The sequence below is a fragment of the Loxodonta africana genome, chromosome 2 (genome assembly GCF_030014295.1).
Source record: "Loxodonta africana isolate mLoxAfr1 chromosome 2, mLoxAfr1.hap2, whole genome shotgun sequence".
Classification (NCBI taxonomy): Eukaryota; Metazoa; Chordata; class Mammalia; order Proboscidea; family Elephantidae; genus Loxodonta; species Loxodonta africana.
This window is the reverse complement of record NC_087343.1, coordinates 197,746,590-197,767,029: the sequence shown is the minus strand read 5'-3', so window position 1 is coordinate 197,767,029 and position 20,440 is coordinate 197,746,590. Positions and strand designations below refer to the sequence as shown.

The window sequence follows — 20,440 nt, the reverse complement described above, 5'->3', positions numbered from 1 at the left end:
GTTACTTACCTGTAACAGTGCCTGGCTCATGGTTGGCACTCCATAAATATTTGTTGACTGACTGCTGCCTCCTTGTCCCAGCCTTGTGGTCCAGAGTTTGGGTTCAGGGATCGACCGGGAAGCAGAGAAGTTATTGGTTGGCAATAACATGACTTAGCAGAAAGCGCGTAGGAGTTTGAGAGTTAGGAGACCTCATTCCAGAATGAGCTCCACCTGTTACCAACTTTGTGGCCTTCAACAAATCACTTCTCTCTGGGCCTCTATGTTGTCCTCTGTCAAAATGGTCATGCTGATCATACCTCTCACAAAAGATTGTTGAGAAAATCAAAAGCAACAATGGCTAGGAAATATGATTTGCAAACTGTAAGGTGAGGACCTCGGTGGGCTTCTTATTGTTGTTCTTCTGTGAGTCCTCTTCTGCTGAGGACAAGTCTCAGCTTCCTGCACCAGCCCTTGCCCCAGTACCACCTGTGCTCCTGGACTCACCTCCCTTCAACTTCCCGGTGCACACTCAGCTCAGCCGCACCCAACCCTGGCTGGGCGCAACGCCTCGCACGCCTGCTCAGCCTCACACATCCTTGTGCCCTGATACAGGTCTTTCCCTCTGCCCAATATGTTTTCTCCCCCGAGTCTCAGCCAGTGGTGAACACCAATGCTTTTCCCTCAAGCAGCAAGCAACAAAGGCTGATTCCTACCTGGTTGCCAGAACCCAAAGTGAGTGAGCACCAGGCAAGAATCAGCAACTTCACTAAATGAGTGAATGAACCAACAAGGGTGGGGACTGACTGTCATTGTTACCCAGAGCCTGCCCTGGCGGGCAGTTGGCTTTTCAGCTGACGCTTGTTTGCAAGACCATGGCAGGAAACAGCCAGTGATGGCATCAAGCCTTGAGGGGAAGGGGGACAGGTGGCCCATAGCCGTGCCAAGGGACGGGCCAGCGTGGGTGAGGGGACCCTCTTCCCTGTGATCTGACTGCGGTCTCTCTGCTTGTGTTTTGCAGGTCCTCCGGTAAGTGTCCTGGACTGTACTCCCTGCTCCTGAAAGATAAGACATTTTGTTCTCTTTCTAACACTTCCATGAAAATAATTTTTGATTGGAGAGGTATATCTTAAAAAACTCAGTCCTGATAGGGGCCGTGCATTTTATTTAATTGTACATGAATATAAGCACAGATTTCCACGGGCTCGATGTCCCCTCAGAACGTTCTCTGACCATTTTCCTTCCAAGAGAGCTGGCATGAGCCTGGCTGCTCCTCACCAGGTCTTTGGTCAGTGAGGTGCATAGAAATCCAAGCACCATGCCCGTATTTTTTTTTTTTTTTCCAACTATTCATTGCTGAATATGCTTCATTTGCAGATTTGTATTCAGTTCCCAAATTTCTTCCAGGAACAAAGAGCCATATCTTGTCCCATTGATTGATAAACACTCTACATACTAGAGCGCACGTCATGAGGTGTCCATTTAACCATGCCACTATTTTTTAAATGCTCCGCCACAGTTGATATTTTTAAATGTTTTGTCTCATGTGCTTTGGCAGAAGGGCTCTGAGGTCAGGCGATTATTCCAGGAATAAGTGGGGCTTGCCAACTAGATCCTGGGGTTCGTTTTCCTCCTTTGCCAAAACATTTTTTACTCTCTGAATTGGACAGCTCGGCGCTCACGGGTGCAGCCAGCCAGCGAGAATGCTCAGATAGCTGTGGAGGGAAAATGCTTGTGGGTTTGAGAAGAGGTGAGGGGCGGGGCTGGGCTGCCCCCTGAACTCTCCTTGGCTGTCTGAGGCGGCGTTGACCTCACGGTCAGTCGGTCGGCTGGCGGCCCAGGAAATCGCATTCTCTGGGGCACGTGATCTGTCTGGCTTTGATTCGCCTTGGCCATTTTTCAGAGCCCGATAAATCCTGATGAATCAATTCAAGAAGCACATTGACAGCCAGCTTGAGCCAAAATTAACTTTCTGAAGGAATTCCTTTTGGATGAGCAATATTCTTTTTTGACTTCCACTGGACATGATTCACGTCCTGATCGGCACCCCTCAGGAGCTGGGCTCCTCGGTACATGCAGTGCCACAGTGAGCCAAAAAGCAAACAAACATTTGTGGATTTATTGGCCATGAGCAGTTTTTCACTGTTGAGTTATTTCTGGCTGCCACATGGAAGCTAGCTTGTGTGAGCTCGCCGACCTAGTAAGGCAGAGTGCTGGTGAGGGATTTTGGTTTTTTTTTTTTTTTTCCTAAATTTGGCTGTTAAAATAGTAAATGTATGAGACAAATGCAGAGTTCTCTAGCTGCAGCCTGGAGGCGGGTGTCTGATGTGCAGGGCATTGGGATGGTCACTGCCCAGCAGGCCTGACCTGCTCTGGGGACGGAGAAGCACCGAATATCCCTCATCTACAGCTCCTCAGGTTCACCTCTTCCTGTGACAGCGGGGAGGAACCAATCCTCCACCCTCTGTGCCCCTCCCAGCCCTGATAGAAAGTGCATTGACTGAAAAGTTCCTGATTGGATCATGGGGGCTATGACGATGCCCTCCGGAACCCTGTGTTCCCACGTGTCTTTACCATGTGCCCTGGGTGATGTGGGCAGGACCCCGATGAAGCCCCAAGGCTCGTGGCCCCTCCAGCCTGGCCCGGGGAGGTGGAAAAAGGGTACTTTTACCCCTAGACCCGTCGGAGCCCTGGTGCTCCCCCGCCCCCCAGGACTGAGTTACCAACCAGCCGCCTCAGTTGCAAACCACGAAAAGCGTGGAAGGGTCTGGGGCATTGATTGAATTCTAAGCATTGCCATATGGTTTTCTGCTCAAAGTCTGATTATTAATGACGTATTAATTACCACAGGGGCAATCAGGACGAGACGGCTACCCGGTAAATTGCCGTTTATTTTTTGCTTTCTTTGCCTTCCTCTCTTAAGCCAATGTTCTTCCCCTGAGCCTTTCTTCAACTCTGTCTGCGCTCCGCTCTTCCTCCTCCTCTGCTCCTGAGTAGAAATGGCCTGTCCGTGGAGGGCATTGGCATGAACTTCTGTGGAGACACACAGGCATGCTGTTCTGCAGGGCCCGGGCTGGGCAGCCATTGTGTTGCAGCCCCACTGCCCTGGAGGCAGAGCAAAGACGCAGTCTACCACCAGACACTGTTTCCCTGCCCAGTCCACCAGCCAGAGCGAGGGCTCAGCCCTGGGCAGCAAAGTGTTCTCCAGGGCAGGTGTGGCTACCAGCTTCGCCCCAGTGGGCAGGGAGGCTCTGGGTCCCAGCCCTCAGTGCCATGTCACCCCTCAGAAAAGGGAGACTGGTGGGTCCCATTGTGGTCTCTGTGGTGTCATCATGACTTAAGTCTTTTACAATTAAGCCTAAAAGTTAGTTTACACTTGGAATAAACATCCCCAGCCCAGACCGACGAGCTTCACATCAGAAGTAATATGAAATGTGACTTTGTGGCTGTCCCATCCTGCACAGGGGTTAGGAGCCACTGGGGCAGCATCTAGAAGTGCCAAGACGTCAGGAAGAACACTGAGGGTTGGCCCAGTGGAAGGAGAGGCAGGACCATCATGTTAGGGGTCGATTTGTTCTGTGACTTCAGTGCCAGGAAGCTACAGGGCAGGCCGTGTTGGTTCATTCAGAAGCCTTTGTAATGACCAGATCTATCCAGATTCAGGACAGGCCAGCAAAAGAGAAAGATGGTCCCCATTCCTGGCAGAAGCTGTCCTCCTTGGAGGCTGTGGAGGAGAATCCAACCCCAAGCACCACCATCCTCAAGCACCAGAAAGAGCTGGGTTTGAATTCCAACTCTGCTGCTTCCTCACTGTGTGACCTTGGGGAAGGCACTTGCCCTCTCTGAGCTTCAGTTTCCCCCAAATGGACTGATGAATGCCTCCCTGATGGGGTTGTCATCGGGATTAAATAAGACCAGGGAGACACGAAGTGTGTTACAACCCGGGCATCCGGGAGTCAGTAGGACTTTGGGGGCATTTGCCTCATTCCCAGAGTGGCCCCGTGCATGGCCCAGGTTAGAGCCTGGGGTCTTCCAGACAGTCAGGGCAGCTCCTGGGCAGCAGGCAACCTGGCCATTCAGAGCAGAAGTGTCTGGCCCTGCAGATGGAGTTTCAGAGCACAGGAGGGAGAAGATATGAAGTAAGAATGAAATGTCAAAACCAGCCAGGATCCACCTTCATTGTGCAGGAGCACCCGGGGCTTAGGGCCCCACCACAGCTCCCCAGCAGTTTGTCCTGATGAAGCAAGGGTCACACACCCCATTCCTGGTCAGTGGAGCCTTTGTGTATCTGTGTGCCGCAACAGCTTGTGGGAACCACAGGCTTTCACTGGACCAGATCCTCTGAGTGGTACAAACGGTAATGTGCTTGGCTGCTAACTGAAACGCTGGCGGTTCAAATGCACCCAAAGATGCCTGGGAACAAGGCCTGGCGATCAACTTCCAAAAGACTAGCCATTGAAAACCCTGTGGAGCACAGTTCTACTCTGACCACTTAGGGTATCATGAGTCAGAGTCGACTGGACAGCAGCTGGTGGTCTTTGGACTATTAGCTTTACCAGCTTGGGAGGCCTGGGAACTTCTAACAGAACTCCTGTCAGGTGTACCTAGTTAAATTGTACTTTCTGGAACCCTGGTGGCATAATGGTTAAGTGCTACGGCTGCTAACCAAAGGGTCGGCAGTTTGAATCCGCCAAGCACTCCTTGGAAACTATGGGGCAGTTCTACTCCGTCCTATAGGGTCGCTATGAGTCGGAATTGACTTGAAGGCACTGGGTTTTTGGGGGGGCAATTCCTTCCTCTATATTTACGTGACCAAAGGGGAGTGGGCAGTGGAGGTTGGGTGAGTGGGCTTCTTCTCTCCCTGCATCGGTGTTTCCTCTGAGCAAACAAACAGTGACCCAGAAGTCCTTCCCTCTGGCTGCAGCCTCAGAGGGCACTGGCGGATGGTGGTTGAGGGCAGCAGGTTTTGCTCTCATCTGCTCCAGACCCGCTGCTAAGGGTCTGCCTCCCAGAGGCTCTCCTTCGCCCTCTGCCGCCACCTCTGCCATTCCTCCAGGGATGGGCAGGGGACCAGGCGGCTGACCAGCTGGCCCTGTGGGTGACAGGCAGGAGTTGGGTGTGGAGGTAGGCAGCCAAGCAGTTGAAGCTGTGAAGCCTTGGGCAAGCCACTTAGCTTCACTGCGTCTCAGTTTCCTCATCTCCAGAAAGGGGATAACAAAGGTACGTTCCTCAGAGAGCTGTGGTTTGGATGAAATGAAGTCGCTCATGCAGCACCCAGAACCTCATGTGTCACAGTGCACGGTAGCCTCTGGTACTGGGGTCATTACAGGATTGTCAGGGAATTCAAGCTGGAGTTGTGGGAGGATAGGATGTTGCACTCTCAGCCTGGCTCAGGGGAGGGGGTCTGGGAGTGTTGGGGTGGGGAGGCAGAGGGCTGAGTGTGCCTGGAACCCACAAGAGTCCATCTGGCATGAAGGCAGAAGCTCTCCGGGAAGGACAGGGTTTAAGGCCCAGCAAACCTTCCCCACTCCTTGCGTGCAGACAGCTCTGGAAGCCAGCACCTTTGGTCTCTGGGGATCCCCAACAGGCAAGACCAGGTGGTCCAGGCAGTAGGGGACCTGTTAGAATCCTCAGGCAGCTGACTTCACAGCCCAAGATTTCACCGAGGCCAAGGCAGAAGACAGCAACCCTTTCCCCAGGGTCGTCCAGCCATGCTTGCACACACTTCTGGACGTCTCCCTGGCTGGGCCGGCCCCCGCTGGGCTCAGAGCCTGCACGTGGCCAGTGCCACAAGCACACCGGCTAACCTGGCTGTGTGCCTCTAAGCATCACACTCTGGCACTGCCACATGAGCTATCCTGACTTTCAGGAGACCCACAGGCTGGGGGCAACATCTGTGTGCTTCCCCTTCCGAAAGGAAGCAGTGCCACAGTGGAGGGTCCTTCTGTCGGGCCATGGGGCCCATGTGTTTTGAGCAGAAATTCAAATTTCTTGGTCTACAGGGTACAAGGAGGCTCTGCCTGGCCCCAGCCTGGGATTTATTTACCAACGACTCCATATGGTCATCTCCAAGTTTAGGACAACGCCCTCAGTGCTGGGAGGCCTGGGTTGCAGAGGCAGTACCTCGAGTGGAAGGTGTTACCATGGGCTTCGATTCTGCCAGGCCCAAGTCCAAATCCTGTCTCAGCTGTGTGGATGTGGGCAGATTGCTTAGTCTCTGGGAAGCTGGGGGCAATCCCTCTGCAGAGCTGGAGGATGAAATAACATTATAGAGTCTCATGACCAGGTTCACCGGGTTCAACGTGCAGCTGTTGTTAGTTGTGTGGCATCGGCTCCGATGCACAGCAGCCCCATATACAACAGAACACATAATTGCCTGGTTCTGTTTAAGTCCGTCATTGCAGCTGTGATGTCGATCCATCTCATTGAGGGTTTCCCTCGTTTTTGATGACCCTCAACCTTACCAACCATGATGTGCTTTTCTAGTGACTGGTCTTTCCTGAGGACACGTGCAAAGTGAGTGAGCCCAAGCCTCCCTGTCCTTGCTTCTAAGCAGCCTTCTGGTTATATTGCTTCTAAGATTGATTTGTTCATTTTTCTGGCCATCAATATTCAATATTCTTTGCCAGCACCACAATTCAAAGGCATCAATTCTTCTTCTGTCTTCCTTATTCATTGTCCAGCTTTCACATTCATATAAGGTGATTGAAGAGACCACGGCTTGGGCACTTGCAGGGCACGCAGTAGCCACTCAGTAAGAAGGAAAGACAGGCTTAAAAAAAGATTCTAGTCTACTCATTGTATATTTGCAGGATTTGGCTAGACAAAGACTTTGAGAATGGTCGGTTTTAGAAAAAGGTATTTTTCTGCAGCTTAGTGAATGTTAAAACCAGCCTCAGGGGGGATTTTTCTTTTGTGCTCAAAGCTTGTCACTTCCCAAGGGGAAAGAAGAACAAGAAAAGAGTAGGGCAGGAAGGTGGTGGTGGAGACAATGTCATCTGTGTTTTCTGGATTAGCCCAGGCTGCCCCCTTCCTTGAGTAAAACTAGGTCCTCATGTGGACCAAGTGGGAGTGTCTAGGGGACACGGGGCATAAAAACCAAGGGCTCTGTGGGGCAGATTGTGGAAGTCGGAGCTAACAAAGGCCCAGGGTCACCTTGTCTGTGCCCTCCTTGTACAGAGATGGGCCTGGCCTTCCTGCCCCGCCAGCATTCATTAATAGCACTTTTCCAATTACAATGAAATCATATTTACTGTAAAACATCCAGAAAAATAAGAGAAAAACACAAAGAAGGAAAAAAACATTAGCCATGATCCTACCACCCTCAGATAAGTTCTCTCAGTATTCTGGTATTTGTTCTTCCATATTTTTTAATATTCAAGTCCATTTTTATATTTATTGTTATAAAAATGAGATTACAATGGACATACTTTTTGTAGCCTATTTTTTTTTTTCAATTAACATATCATGAGATTTTCCCACATCGTTAAAAATTCTTATAGAATGTAATTTTATACCATGGCCACATGGTGTTTGATCATATCTATAATTTATTTAACCAGTCTCTAAATTCTATTATTTATATTTAAATATAAACAGAGAAAAAAAAAGTTTTTTTCTCTGTTTATATTTAAAGTGTTTCACCATTATAGTTAACATCCTGGGAATAAATTTAGGTTTGTTTCCATGATTATCTCCTTAGAATGAACGTCTAGAAGTCGAATTGCTAGACCAAAGGGTTTGCACATATTTCAGGCTTTTGATGTACATGGCCAAATCGCCCACCAGGAGGCCGTACTAATTTACATCCCCACCAACAGTGTATGAATACTACGCGTTTCTCCAAACCCTGGCCGACTGTGGATATTATCATACTTTTTTATCTAGGCCAGTATGATAAATGAAGAAATGTATGTGTGTATGTAGGTATGAATGTATCTTGTTTCAATTTAGGGTGTATTTTAATTAGAAGTGTAGGCTTAGAGATTAAAGTTTTGATAAAGTTTGTGTAATCCCAACTGCTACCTGATGGTAGGATGTGGAATTGCAGGTATAGAGTTTAAAGCTGACCAGTGTTTGAGGACCTTCAGATCCCAACTGGTCCAGAGACTGGGATATCATGGAATCAGCAGCAGCTCCTACCCCTTTCTGCCTTTTCATCTCACCTCTGGACAGGAGCTGCCCATTTAGTCTCGTGTATCTACTTGAACTAAGAAGCAGACTCTTCGCAAGTATTATGTTTTATTTTGTTAGTCCAATCTAATCTTTGTCTTTAGAGTTGGCATCGGGAGTAATTTTAGTTCTGGGTTAACAGAAGAGTCCAGGGGCCATGTCTTCTGGAATTCCTCTAGTCTCAGTCAGACCATTGAGTCTGGTCTTTTTACATGAATTTGAGTTCTGCATCACACTTTTCTCCTGCTTTATCAGGGACTCTCTGTTGTGTTCCCTGTCAGGGTGGTCATTGGTGGTAGCCTGGCATCATCTAGTTCTTCTGGTCTCGGGCTGATGGAGTATCTGGTTTTGTGGCCCTTTCGTCTCTTGGGCTAATATTTTCCTTGTGTCTTTGGTGTTCTTCATTCTCCTTTGCTCTAGGTGGGTTGGGACCAATTGATGCATCTTAGATGGTCGCTGGCAAATTTTTAAGACCCCAGATGCCACTCACCAAAGTGGGATGCAGAACATTTTCTTAATAAACTTTGTTAAGCCAATTGACCTAGATGTCCCCTGAAACCATGGTCTCCAGAGCCCCCCTCCTCTTTCCCTCAGAGTGTTTGGCTTAGCTTTTGGTTTAGTCCAGTTGTACTGACTTCCCCTGTATTATGTGTTGTCCTTCCCTTCACCTAAAATAATTCTTGTCTACTATCTAATTAGTGAATACCCCTCCCCCCCAACCCTAACAACCTTCAAAGAATGTTTTCTTCTGTGTTTAAACCTTTTCTTGAGCTCTTACAAGAGTGATCTCATACAATATTTGTCCTTTTGCGACTAATTTCACTCAGCATAATGCCTTCCAGATTCATCCATGTTATGAGATGTTTCTCAAACTCATCATTGTTCTTTATCATTGAGTAGTATTCCATTGTGTGAATACACCATAATTTGTTTATCTATTCATCTGTTAATGGGCACCTAGGTTGCTTCCATCTTTTTGTTATTGTGAAGAGCGCTGCAGTGAACGTGGACGTGCATTTATCTGTTCCTATGACGGCTCTTATTTCTGTGGGATATATTTCAAGGAGTGGGATTGCTGGATCATATGGTACTTCTATTTCTACCTTTTTAAGGAAGTGCCAAATCGATTTCCAAAGTGATTATACCATTTTATGTTCCCACCAGCAGTGTATAAGTATTACAGTCTCTCCACAACCTCTCCAACATTTATTATTTTGTGTTTTTTGGATTAATGCCGGCTTGTTGGAGTGAGATGGAATCTCATTGTAGTTTTGATTTGCGCTTCTCTAATGGCTGATGGGAAACCCTGGTGGCGTAGTGGTTAAGTGCTACAACTGCCAACCAAAGGGTCGGCAGTTCAAATCCACCAGGCGCTCCTTGGAAACTCTATGGGGCAGTTCTACTCTGTCCTGTAGGGTCGCTATGAGTTGGAATCAACTCGATGGCACTGGATTTTTGGTTTAATGGCTGATGATCATGAGCATTTCCTTATGTGTCTGTTAGCAGCCTGAATGTCTTTGGTGAAGTGCCTGTTCATATCCTTTGCCCATTTTTAATTGGGTTATTTGTCTTTTTGTTGTTGAATTTTTGCAGTATCTTGTAGACTTTAGAGACTAGACCCTGATCAGATATCTCGTAACCAAAATTTTTTTCCCAGCCTACAGGTTTTTTTTTTTTTTTCTTTTGGAGAAGTCTTTTGATAAGCATAAATGTTTGATTTTTTAGTTGCTCCCAGTTATCTAGTTTCTTATCTGGTGTTTGTGCATTGTTAGTTATGGTTTGTATTCTGTTATGCCATGTATTAGGGCTCCTAGCATTGTCCCTATTTTTTCTTCCATGATCTTTATTGTTATAGATTTTATATTTAAATACATTTTGAGTTAGTTTTTGTACATGGTGTGAGGTGTGGGTCTTGCTTCATTTTTTTGCAGATGAATATCCAGTTAGCATAGAGGAAATTTTGACCCTCAAAACAAAGGTGGAACCTACAAAGGAGACGCAGGCATTGCACTCTTGCATTTTTGGGGTAGTGATCAGCATTTATGTTGATAAAGTGATTTACCATCTCATAAATGGAAGGTTGGCAAATATCAACAAATCTGGATGCTGTCATGCCCTGTGCTTGGCACTGCAGTGGCACAAAGAAGGATCAGACCCAGTCCCAGTCTTTGGAGGGGGTCTTTGGGGGTCCCCAGTTGGAGGGGGACCAATAGCCAATTCGCCATGGGATATAGAGGATGGAGCAATTAGGAGCGCAGCGGAGTCTTCATGGAGCTTTCTTACCATGCCCCTTTGTTCCCTTTCCAAACTGTGGCTCTGTCTAAGACAAAATGGCTTGTCTCTCGTGCACAGCTCAGACTTACCAACACCTTGAATTTTGCACAGAAAACCTTAGAATCATCGTCTCCTGTCAAAGCATCAAAATCCTCACTTTTCCCCTTCTTTGGTATTTTGACCTTCTTGACTCTTAAGTTGAGCTTTAACAACTTTTTGTTTTGTTTTACATCTTCTGGATGTAGTTTAAACATTTCTTGAGAAATGTTTTTTTGATAACATGGTACACGGCTTAATAATTTCTGTGCATTTGAAAGTATGAAGAGTGTTACGTTGTGAGGCCAGAGGCCCTGGGGTAGGGGAGCATGCCCACCTCAGAAACACCCACTGACCACTGACGCTATGCTGGATGCTTGTCTGGGTCTTTGGACCAACACTGAAGAAGAGAGACAAGACCTCTCCCTCTAGTGGGGGGAGTGAAGCAATAAACAAGTAGACAAATAAATCAACAAAATAGCTTCAAATAAATGTGCTAGAAAGAAAATAAAACAGGGTGATGTGATTAAGCACGATGTTTGTGGGTGGACAGATATAACATGGATGAATTACATAGTCAGAAGGCCCTTGGGGAAGATGACATTTGAGCTGAGACTTAAATGATGAAAAAGATGTAGAAATCTCGGGGAAAGTGTTCCTGGCAGAGGAAAATGCAGGTGCAAAACTCCTGAGGTTGGAACAAGCTTGTGTGTTCAAGGTGCACTCAAGGCCATTGTGGCTGGCATGAGCAAGCAGGTGACAGGAAGGTGGAAGGTGAAGGCAGAGAAGCCTGCAAAAGCCGAATCAAGAGGGACCTTGTGGCCCATGGTGAGAGGCTGGCCACAGCAGGAGGTCACTGAAACTTTGTGAAGGACTGGCTCTTTTGAAAGATCACTCTGGCCGCTGTGTTTATTGTTGTTAACTGCTGTCAAGTCAGCTCAGACTCATAACGGCCCAGGACAACAGATGAAATGTTGCCCAGCCCTGCATCTTTACGACCGTTGGTATGCTTGAGTCCCTTGTCTCAGTCATCGTGTATTTTGAATGGCTTTCAACCTAGAAGCTCATCTTCCAGCATCGTGTCAGACAGTGTTCCGTGATCCATAGTGTTTTCATTGGCTAATTTTCAGAAGTAGAAAGTGGATCACCAGGGCTTTCTCTTAATCTGGAAGCTCCACTGAAATCTGTCCACTATTGCTGACCCTGCTGGTATTTGAAATACTGGTAGCATAGCTTCCAGTATCACAGCAACACTTAAGCCGCCACAGTACAGCAAACTGACTGACGGGTAGTGGACTGTCCCTAGGAGGTGCAAACAGTAGATGTGCTTACTGCTAACCACCAGAGGTGCCTCAGAAAAAAGGCCTGCCGTGAGTCCAAATTGACTTGATGGCAACTGGCTGTGTTTATAGAAACCACTCGTCTCTGAGAATCCTTTGGGAACCAGAGAAGAAAGCACTGGCCTTTCTCATCCCCTGAAGTCCTTCCAACGTACCAGGGAAGCCAGTGCATGTATTGAGCACTTGCTGGGTGCATGCTTCTATGTGTAGCACTTTACAGTTTCAAAGCACATCCACATACATTACAATTTATGCTCAATTTGTGGATTAAAATAATAAGGCTTAGCATGGTCATGTGGTTTGTCCAGATCTCATAGCAGCGAGCATGTGGGGCCTGTTTTGCCATCCCATACCTCCAAATCTGAAGGCCTCCTAGGGCTCTGCCATCTCTTGTTGTCCACGGCCCTACCGTAGTTACCTCTGGAATCCCCTTGATTTTCCCGCCTGTACATGGCACCAGCTCCAAAGGTTCACTTGGGCAAGTCACATTGCCTCTGTGCATCTCACTTTCCCACACGTAAAACAGCTACAAGTTTATATCTTGCACATGTTACTCGAGTCCATGAACTACGGTCCATAAGGCACTTGCAACCTCACCTGCCACTCAGCAAGTAAGTACTCAGTAACTACCCACTGATTTGGTCTCTGAGCTGCTTAAGCTGTTTTCTGTCTAGCCATTTTGTTCCCAGACACCTCTGTGGGGATGCCGACCATAGATGAGGGTCAGTCACCCACCATCCAGCCCACTGTGCCCCGGTCGAGCAGGGAGATCCTTGATGTACAGTGGGTAGGCCTGTGATAGGTACACAGAGGGTGTCAGGAAGGGAAGCTGACTCTGCCTAGGGGCTGGGGAAGCCTCACAGAGAAGGGGACATCTGAGCTACGCCTTGAGGAGTGAGTAGGAGTTCCATAGGAGGACAGGTGGGAAGACATCTCATGCAGCATAAACACAAGCACAGTGCACAATGGAGGCATGACAGCACAGGCCACCTTGTAGTTCAAAGTGTCCTGGGGATGGTGAATCTGAGGGGCAGGGCAGGGCAAGGAGGGAAGATGATGTGGAGTGGCCTAGAGAGTGAAGGGCCCCCGACACCACCCAGTACCCAGCAGAAGAATCTGGAGGCAAAGGAAATATTTAAATGATGGGAACAGCTTTTTGTCGGACAGAGCCTGGAGGAAGGGGGTCCAGATAGGAGGCCAAAATCAGATGCCATGGAGTCGATTCTACCTCATGGCAAACCCATGTGTGTCAGACTAGAACTGTGTTCCGTGGGGTTTTCAATGGCTGATTTTTTTGAAAGTAGATCCCCAGACCTTTCTTCCAAGGCACCTCTGGATTGGCTCGAACCTCCAACCTTTTGGCTAGCAGCTAAGTGCATTGACTGTTCGCACCATGCAGGGAGGAGGCAGTTGTAACAGGGCCTTGATGAAGCCTGAATCAGAATGCCCCAGTGGGGATGGAACAGACTTGAGGAATGGGAGGCAGTGGCCAGCTTTGCTAAGCAGGGGGCTAGAACCAGACCCCCCCCCCCAACGCTGGCCACTCTCAGGCCCAGGACCGTGCCATGGCCCACCTGGCTGCACACATGGGAGGCACGAGGCAGGAGTGCACATTTTCTCTGGAGTTGCCTTGACAGCCTCAGGCTGGCTCAGCATGAGCTCCTGGCTGAGATGTAGGATGGAAGACAGGGTCTCAGCCTGGGACCAATTTTGGAAGGAATAACTCAGTTGGACTGTTTGGAATTAATCAAGGGAATAAAAAAGGACCACAGAGCACCACATAGTCATATGCTTTCTTGCACTCTCGTAGTTCAAAAACAGCTTTGATTGTAAAAATGTAATTAGTTAACTGATTCATCTGTAATATCCCAAATTCATCTGTTTTTAGATTTGAACATCCTACATCTCATTTTCATCTGACCCCTGCAGGGTTGCACCCCAGCTCCCCAGATCCTGGATGGAGCAGGGATGGGGATGAAAGTGGACTCCGCGAGCTCCTGCTAATGGTCCCCAGATTAGAACCTTGGGGAGAGCCAGTGAGTCCTGCGGGAAGGGCCACTGTGCTGACCTTTCATCCCAGGGCCCCGTGCCAGCCCCGAGCAGACGATCCCAGAGCCCATCCCTTGCCTGGGTCCAGCGTGTGCCCCAGTGTCCACATGAGTGTCTGTGTGGGGCAGCAGTGCCCATCAGGAAGGCCTGAGCAGCTGCCCCACCCTCAGTCTCCAGATGCCTCATGAACCATCTGCAGTTTTTTGCATCTTCCTGGCTGGTGGTGGTTGGTCCCTGGGTGGTATAGGTGGTTTATCACCAGAAGCTAACCTAAAGGTTGGAGGCTGGAACTCAACCAGCAGTGCCACGGAAGAAAGGCCTGCCAATCTGCTTCTATAAAGATTGCAGCCAAAAAAAAACCTTAGAGAGCAGTTTACTCTGTAACACATGGTGTTGCCATGTGTTGGTCGCTGGCTGGGACCTTTTCCCATTTCCCCAAGCAGCAAATTCCCCTCCCAACACCCTCACCCCACTGCATAGAAGAGCAAGTTCACAGAGCAGCACAAACTTAAGGCTTCAAAGTAAATACAGTCTAGAGAAAGCAGCCATTTGGCTATGCAGCTGCCTCCCCCCATTTCTCCTGACATCAAGGATGGGTCCTCGTCCTACTCATGCAGTGGAAGAGATGGGCTTTGGGGTGCCACAGACCTGTGAGCTCAGGCACGTCCCCAGGCCCTCCGAGCCTCGGCCTCATCAAGGTACAGGACAGATGAGAGCCCCAGGCAGTGAGACTGGCTTCAGGGAGTAAGAGCTCTTGCCGCCGTGATCTTCACTGACCCCAGCAGGCGGAGCCCCCGAGGCCGAAGGAGCCCCTCGCCTGCCGCTGCCCCCAGAGCCCAGGGAAGAGTCCGTCAGTCCAGGACGGCCCTCGGCAGGTCAAGGGCGCCCTCTAGTGCCCCCGGCGGGCACCAGAACCAGTGGGGGATGGCGTGTTCCTTCGTACAATCGCTCATTTGATAACTTGTTGGGTCAACAATATTTATTGCATTCTCGCTAATGTACAGGGCACTTGTTTAGCGTTTGGGACTCAGTGAGAGAAACAGCCAGAGGTCCCACCTCATGTGGAGCCCGTGGTTGAGTGGGAGAGAGAAATGTTAATGAAAACAAATGAAAACTAGTTCCTGCCTCCCTCTGCACTGTGGTGAGAGGCTCGGGGCAGCCTGGCCTGGGGCGGGGCGGGGGGGGGTTCCGGGGCGGTGCTGCCCTGAGGAGGGGGTGGGTGGGAGCCAAGGTCAGAAGGGGAGTAAGTACTGCAAATGGGGAGCTGCAGGAAGAACACCCAGACAGATGGCAGAGTGAGACCTGAGGCAGGAGGGGGTGAGGGATGAGGCACCGGAAGGGCTGGAAGGCTGGAGTGTCTGGGGCTTGTCAGGGAGTTGGCTGTGGCCCCGTCTGCCCTGACCCACCTGCTGAGCCTGTGGGCAGGTAGAGCTGGGGCTGCAAGGTACAGGAACTCGCAATGGCATCCTGCCTGGGAACCACTGGGCTTACCAAAAACTTTGCACACCCGTCAGGCTGCCCAGGAAGCAGTGAGCTCACTATCACTGGAGGTGTATGAGCCAGGGCTGCTCACCCACCATCAACAGGAGCATCTGGGAGAGACTGGCCTAAGGGGTCACCTCTCGTAACAAGGTGGATAGTTCCATCAGGGGACCTCCCTTTTGGACTACTCAGACTCAAATGCAGTGGACTTGGGGTAGCCCAAGCCCATCTGGGGAGCTTGGGAGGAGCCACTTCAAAGACTCAGTGACGTCTCTCAGAGCCAGGCCTGCGGTGGACACTGGGGCTTCGGAGACAGTTTCTGTGTGGAGGAGAGTGGCAAGAAGACAGGAGGGCTGTGTGTCTGGGCTGGGGGAGTTGAGAAAGGTCTCAGAGGAGGTGATGTGTGAGTCTGGAAGGAGGCTCTTGAGAGGCAGAGGGAGGGGTCCTTGAATGCCAGGCCAAGGGACTTGGCTTTGCCCTGAAGGGAGGGGGTAAGAGTGGGCCAGGTGCTGTGGAAGTGAGATACAAGAGGGGCCCTCAGGGACAGCTCAGGATTCAGGCCTGCATCCCAGGCCAGCCTGGTCATACCTGGCCTCCAAGCATCCTCACCTGTACGGCAGAGGTGATAATGGTGCCTGCCTGACAGGGCTGCAGTCCTAGCAGCGATGCCAGATAGAAAGGCTTGGGGGTGTTACTTTGGCTCCATCCACCCCATTCCTGGGTTCCTGCACCCTGGAACTGGCCCTGCACATGTCATTTACACTCATTCAACCTACCTACCTCTGGCACCTACCGTGTCTTGAGCCCTGGCAGCCATTTTTACTATGGCACACACACATTGTACAGATGGGGAAAGAGAGCCCCAGGGAAGTGCAGCAGTTCACCCCAGCGTCCACAAGGCAGGCATGTGGTCATCAGGACATCCCTCTGACTCCTTCACTATGGAGGCAGGGAGGCTGGGGGCGGCTGGTCCAGGAGAGAGAGGCCTAGAGAGAGGCAGGGCAGGGTGGGAGGACTGGGGAGGCACAGTTTGGAGAGTCTAGAGCTGTAAGTAAGGGTCCTCCAGCTCATCGATGCTACAGGTGCCGGCCAGGTAAGGGAACATGTGAGGTGGGCAGGGGAGGGGAGCACAGGGGACAGTGGGCCGGGGGTAAAATGGGGAGCATGCCCCATCTAAAACCAGGTGGCTGCAGTTCAGCCCAGGTAATTCCAGCATGACCACTCCCTCCAGTTTCAAGAGAAGCTGGAAACCTACCTTTGACATAAAACCTTTGTATTCTTAAGGGTTCCAACCATTCAGTGCCTGTGGGTGACAAGTGTCCAGCCTCTGCTGTCAGGGAAGCTGAATAATCACCCCTGAGTGAGACGGGGGAAGCCGCCGGCAAGCGACTCCATCAGGAAAGCTGGGCCAGAGGGGCAGAGCCAGGGGCTGGGGCTGGGCCTGGGCAGGGGCCTGACAGCACCAGGGAGCCTGGGTGGCGGCTGCTGTGGCTGTCATGGTCACTCTGTCACCCAGTGTCCCTGTGATGTGGGGTCTCTGTCCCAACCCTGGGCCCTGCTCTCCCTGGCAGGCTGCCCTGACAACCCTATCAAGCATGCTGTCTCAGTTCTAAACCAGTCGCCATCCAGTCAACTCCAACTCATGGCAGCCCCACATGTATCCGAGTCGAACTGTTCTCTATAGGGTTTCAGTGGCTGGTGTTTCAGAAGTAAATTGCCAGGACTTTCTTCTGAGAGGGGGACTCGAACCTTCAACCTTTCAGTTAACAGCCAAGCGTGTAACTGTGCCACCCGAGGACTCCGTCTTGGTGATACTGGCTCCTTTCTCCTGTCTCCATCGCATAGTTCAAGCAGCACTGTGACCACCACCCCTCCACCCAGTTGCAGCTCCAACCTGCTCAATCTCCACTTCAGCCAAGACTGGAACCATAATGAGCTGCTGGTTGGTGACCCCAGCCTGTCTCCTCCTTCCAGTGCCTTCCACCAAGCCAGCCCCATTTGCTGAGCTGGCAACACTGGGCCAGAGGAGGCTTGGGCAACACAGCCCAGCTCCTGACTCCAGCCTCCATCTTCCCACACCCACTGGAGTCAAAGGCTCATGATTCCCCCACACAACCCAGGAGCAGTTTCTCCTGATACCTGACTGGTAATCACAGCCCTCCCCATCACATATCAGAGTGGGCGAATGTGTAATTGAAGCAGGTATGTGGGGACAGGTTCAAAGGCATAGCACTGCAGACACCCCTCTCCTGGCCCTGGTGTGTAATGGCGACATATGTGTAATTGTTTCCAGCACGCACAGGATATTCGCTGAGCATAGCCTCTCCCCAAAATATAAGCCATCTGGCGGCAGGGCCTTGCAGAATAGTAGAACTGAGAGGGGCCTGGGAGAACATCTAGGCTAAGGGTTGCAAACGAAGATGCCCCCGCAGACCTGGCAGGCCCCTTGGACCAGGGCACAGGCCAGGTGTGTGGCAGGAAGGAAGGCAGAGCCTGTGGCCCCAGGGCAGTGCACCACTCAGGGCCCACTCGACCAAACAGTTACTGCCAGGTGGGAACATGGGCCTGGGGTGCTGAGGTCTTCTGCCTTTTCAAGAGAAGGCAGAATCCTGGATGCTTTCAGTGAAACCACACAATTTTTAAATGCTGCAACTAAGGGGTTTATTTATTTATTTGTTTGTCTGTTTTCACTCTGCATAGACCAAACAACACCTGGCTCCAGGCCAGACGCTGCCCCAGGACCAGCCCGTGCATTGTTGTTGCTGTGAAAATACACAGAACACAACATTTGCCAAGCCAACATTTTTCATACATACAATTTATCAATATCCATTATATTCATCATGTGCAACCGTCAACCATAATCCTTGCCAAATTTTTTATCACCATAAACAGAAGCTTACTGCTTCCCAAGCTGTGACCTCCTTTCCCCCTCCCTCCTGCTCCTGTCGTTGTTATATGCGTTCGAGTCAATTCCAGGGTTCCCTAGCCTGTAATCTTTATGGGAGCAGATGGCCAGGTCCTTTCTTCCCAGAGCTGCTGGTGGGTCTGAACCGCCAACCTTTCAGTTAGCAGCCAAGGGCTTAACCATTACGCCACCAGGGTTCCTTCCCGCTCCTGGTTACCACTAATAAAACTGGTCTCTGTACATTTGCTTATTCTAGATATTTCACGTAAGTAGGATCATATAATATTTGTCCTTTTGTGACTGACTTATTTCACTCAGCATAATGTTTTCAAGGTTTAGCCATGTGGTGGCATGAATCAGGACTTCATTTCTCTTTATGGCTGATAATATTCCATTTGTGTGTATACCACATTTTGTTTATCCACTTATCTGTTGGTGGGTACTTAGGCCTTTTGTCTGTTGTGAATAGTGCTGCACTGAACACTGGTGTACATGTGTCTGCTTGTGTCACTACTTTCAAGTATCTTGGGCATGTACCCTGGGAGTGGAATTGCTGGGTGATAAGGTAGCTCTGGAAACCCTAGTGACGTAGTGGCTAAGTGCTACTGCTGCTAACCAAAAGGTAGGCAGTTCGAATCTACCAGACACTCCTCAGAAACGCTGTGAGGCAGTTCGACTCTCTCCTGTAGGGTCACTGTGAGTTGGAACCGACTCGATGGCAACCGATTTATGGTAATTCTCTGTTTAACTTCCATTTTACTAGCCAAGAAGCCAGTCGGAGACAGGTGCCAGACCTCAGGGCAGGCGCTTTGGCCCACAGCCAACTCTAGCCCCTTCAGCTTGTTATATGTTGTGGTGCAGTCAGTGACCATCAAGCCCACTCTACCAAGTGTCCAAGATCCCAGGGAAATGGTTCCCTGGGAGGAATTCTGTGCCACCATAGGGGTGGATACACCTTAACATAAAACACTGGACCAATAAGCAACATCATGATAAACAGAGAAAAGTTTGAAGTTGTCAAGGATTTCATTTTTCTAGCATCCACAATCAACACTCATGGAAGCAGAAGTCAAGAATTAAAATGACGTATTGCACTGGGCAGATCTGCTACAAAAGACCTCTTTAAAGTGTTAAACAGTAAAAATCTCACCTTGAGGACTAAGGGGCATCTGAACCAAGCCTTGGTATTTTCAGTCACTTCATATGCTTGTGAAAGCTGGACAATGAATAAGGAAGACCGAAGAAGAATTGATGCCTTTGAATTATGGTGTTGGCAAAGACTATTGAATATACGGTGGACCGCAAGAAGAATGAATAAATATGTCTTGGCAGGAATACACCCAGAATGCTCCTTAAAAGCAAAGATGACGAGACTTTATCATCATGCTTACTTTAGGCATGTTATCAGGCGGGACCAGTCCCTGGAGAAGGACATCATGCTTGGTAAAGTAGAGGGTGAGCAAAAAAGAAGAAGACCCTCAGTGAGGTGGGTTGTCACAGTGGCTGCAACAATGAGCTCAAACATAGTAACCATTGTGAGGACCAGGCAGTGTTTCTTTCTGTTGTACATAGGGTCGCTATGAGTATCGGAACCGACTCAATGGCACCTAACAACAACCACAATATAGGAATGGAGCTGTACTGGGCTGGAACTATCAATTGAGGGCTTTTCTTTCGTTTCCCTGGAGCAAGGAATGTGAATTTGGGGGATTACTAAGCCCCGGACAATCTTGCTGGGGCTCATGTGTGAGTAAACGGCCTGGTCTGAGAAATCAGTACCAGATGGTACTGACCCGCCCTGAGGGGGCTGCCCACCCACCCCTGGCCCACTGGACAGCCCTAATTAGGCTGAGCCAGGGGCTCCAGGAGCCTTCATGCAGGAATGCGAACTTCCCGAGCTGGGACCTCAGAACCTCGCATCCTGGCAATTTGATGAATTGCCACCATCTGTGGGATGATTACTGGGCCCTGGGCTGATACTCCGGGTTAGCCCCTCATGCAGGGGCCTCATCCTGATGCATTTTGAAGGTCCATTCCCCAACAGGAGCCGTCAGCATAAATTACAACCGGGAAGCAAGACAGTCACTCGTCTCTGGCAGGTTTGCGCATTTGCTCCTGTCTGTATCCAAACACAGCCAGCATATTGATTTCGTGCAGTTCAACAGATACCTGAGCTCATTGGGGGCCAGAAGAGACTGAG

The 20,440-nt window shown here is 49.8% G+C and overlaps 1 protein-coding gene across 1 annotated transcript in view; it reads left to right on the top strand.

Moving 5' to 3' along the window:
- The window catches only part of COL23A1 (collagen type XXIII alpha 1 chain), a 431,409-nt gene that overhangs the window by 372,584 nt on the left and 38,385 nt on the right, over nucleotides 1-20,440 (top strand). The window contains exons 7-8 of the mRNA XM_064279723.1: nucleotides 1,001-1,008; nucleotides 2,830-2,856. Of these exons, the coding sequence (XP_064135793.1) occupies nucleotides 1,001-1,008; nucleotides 2,830-2,856 (35 nt within the window). The remainder of the gene's footprint in view (nucleotides 1-1,000; nucleotides 1,009-2,829; nucleotides 2,857-20,440) is intronic.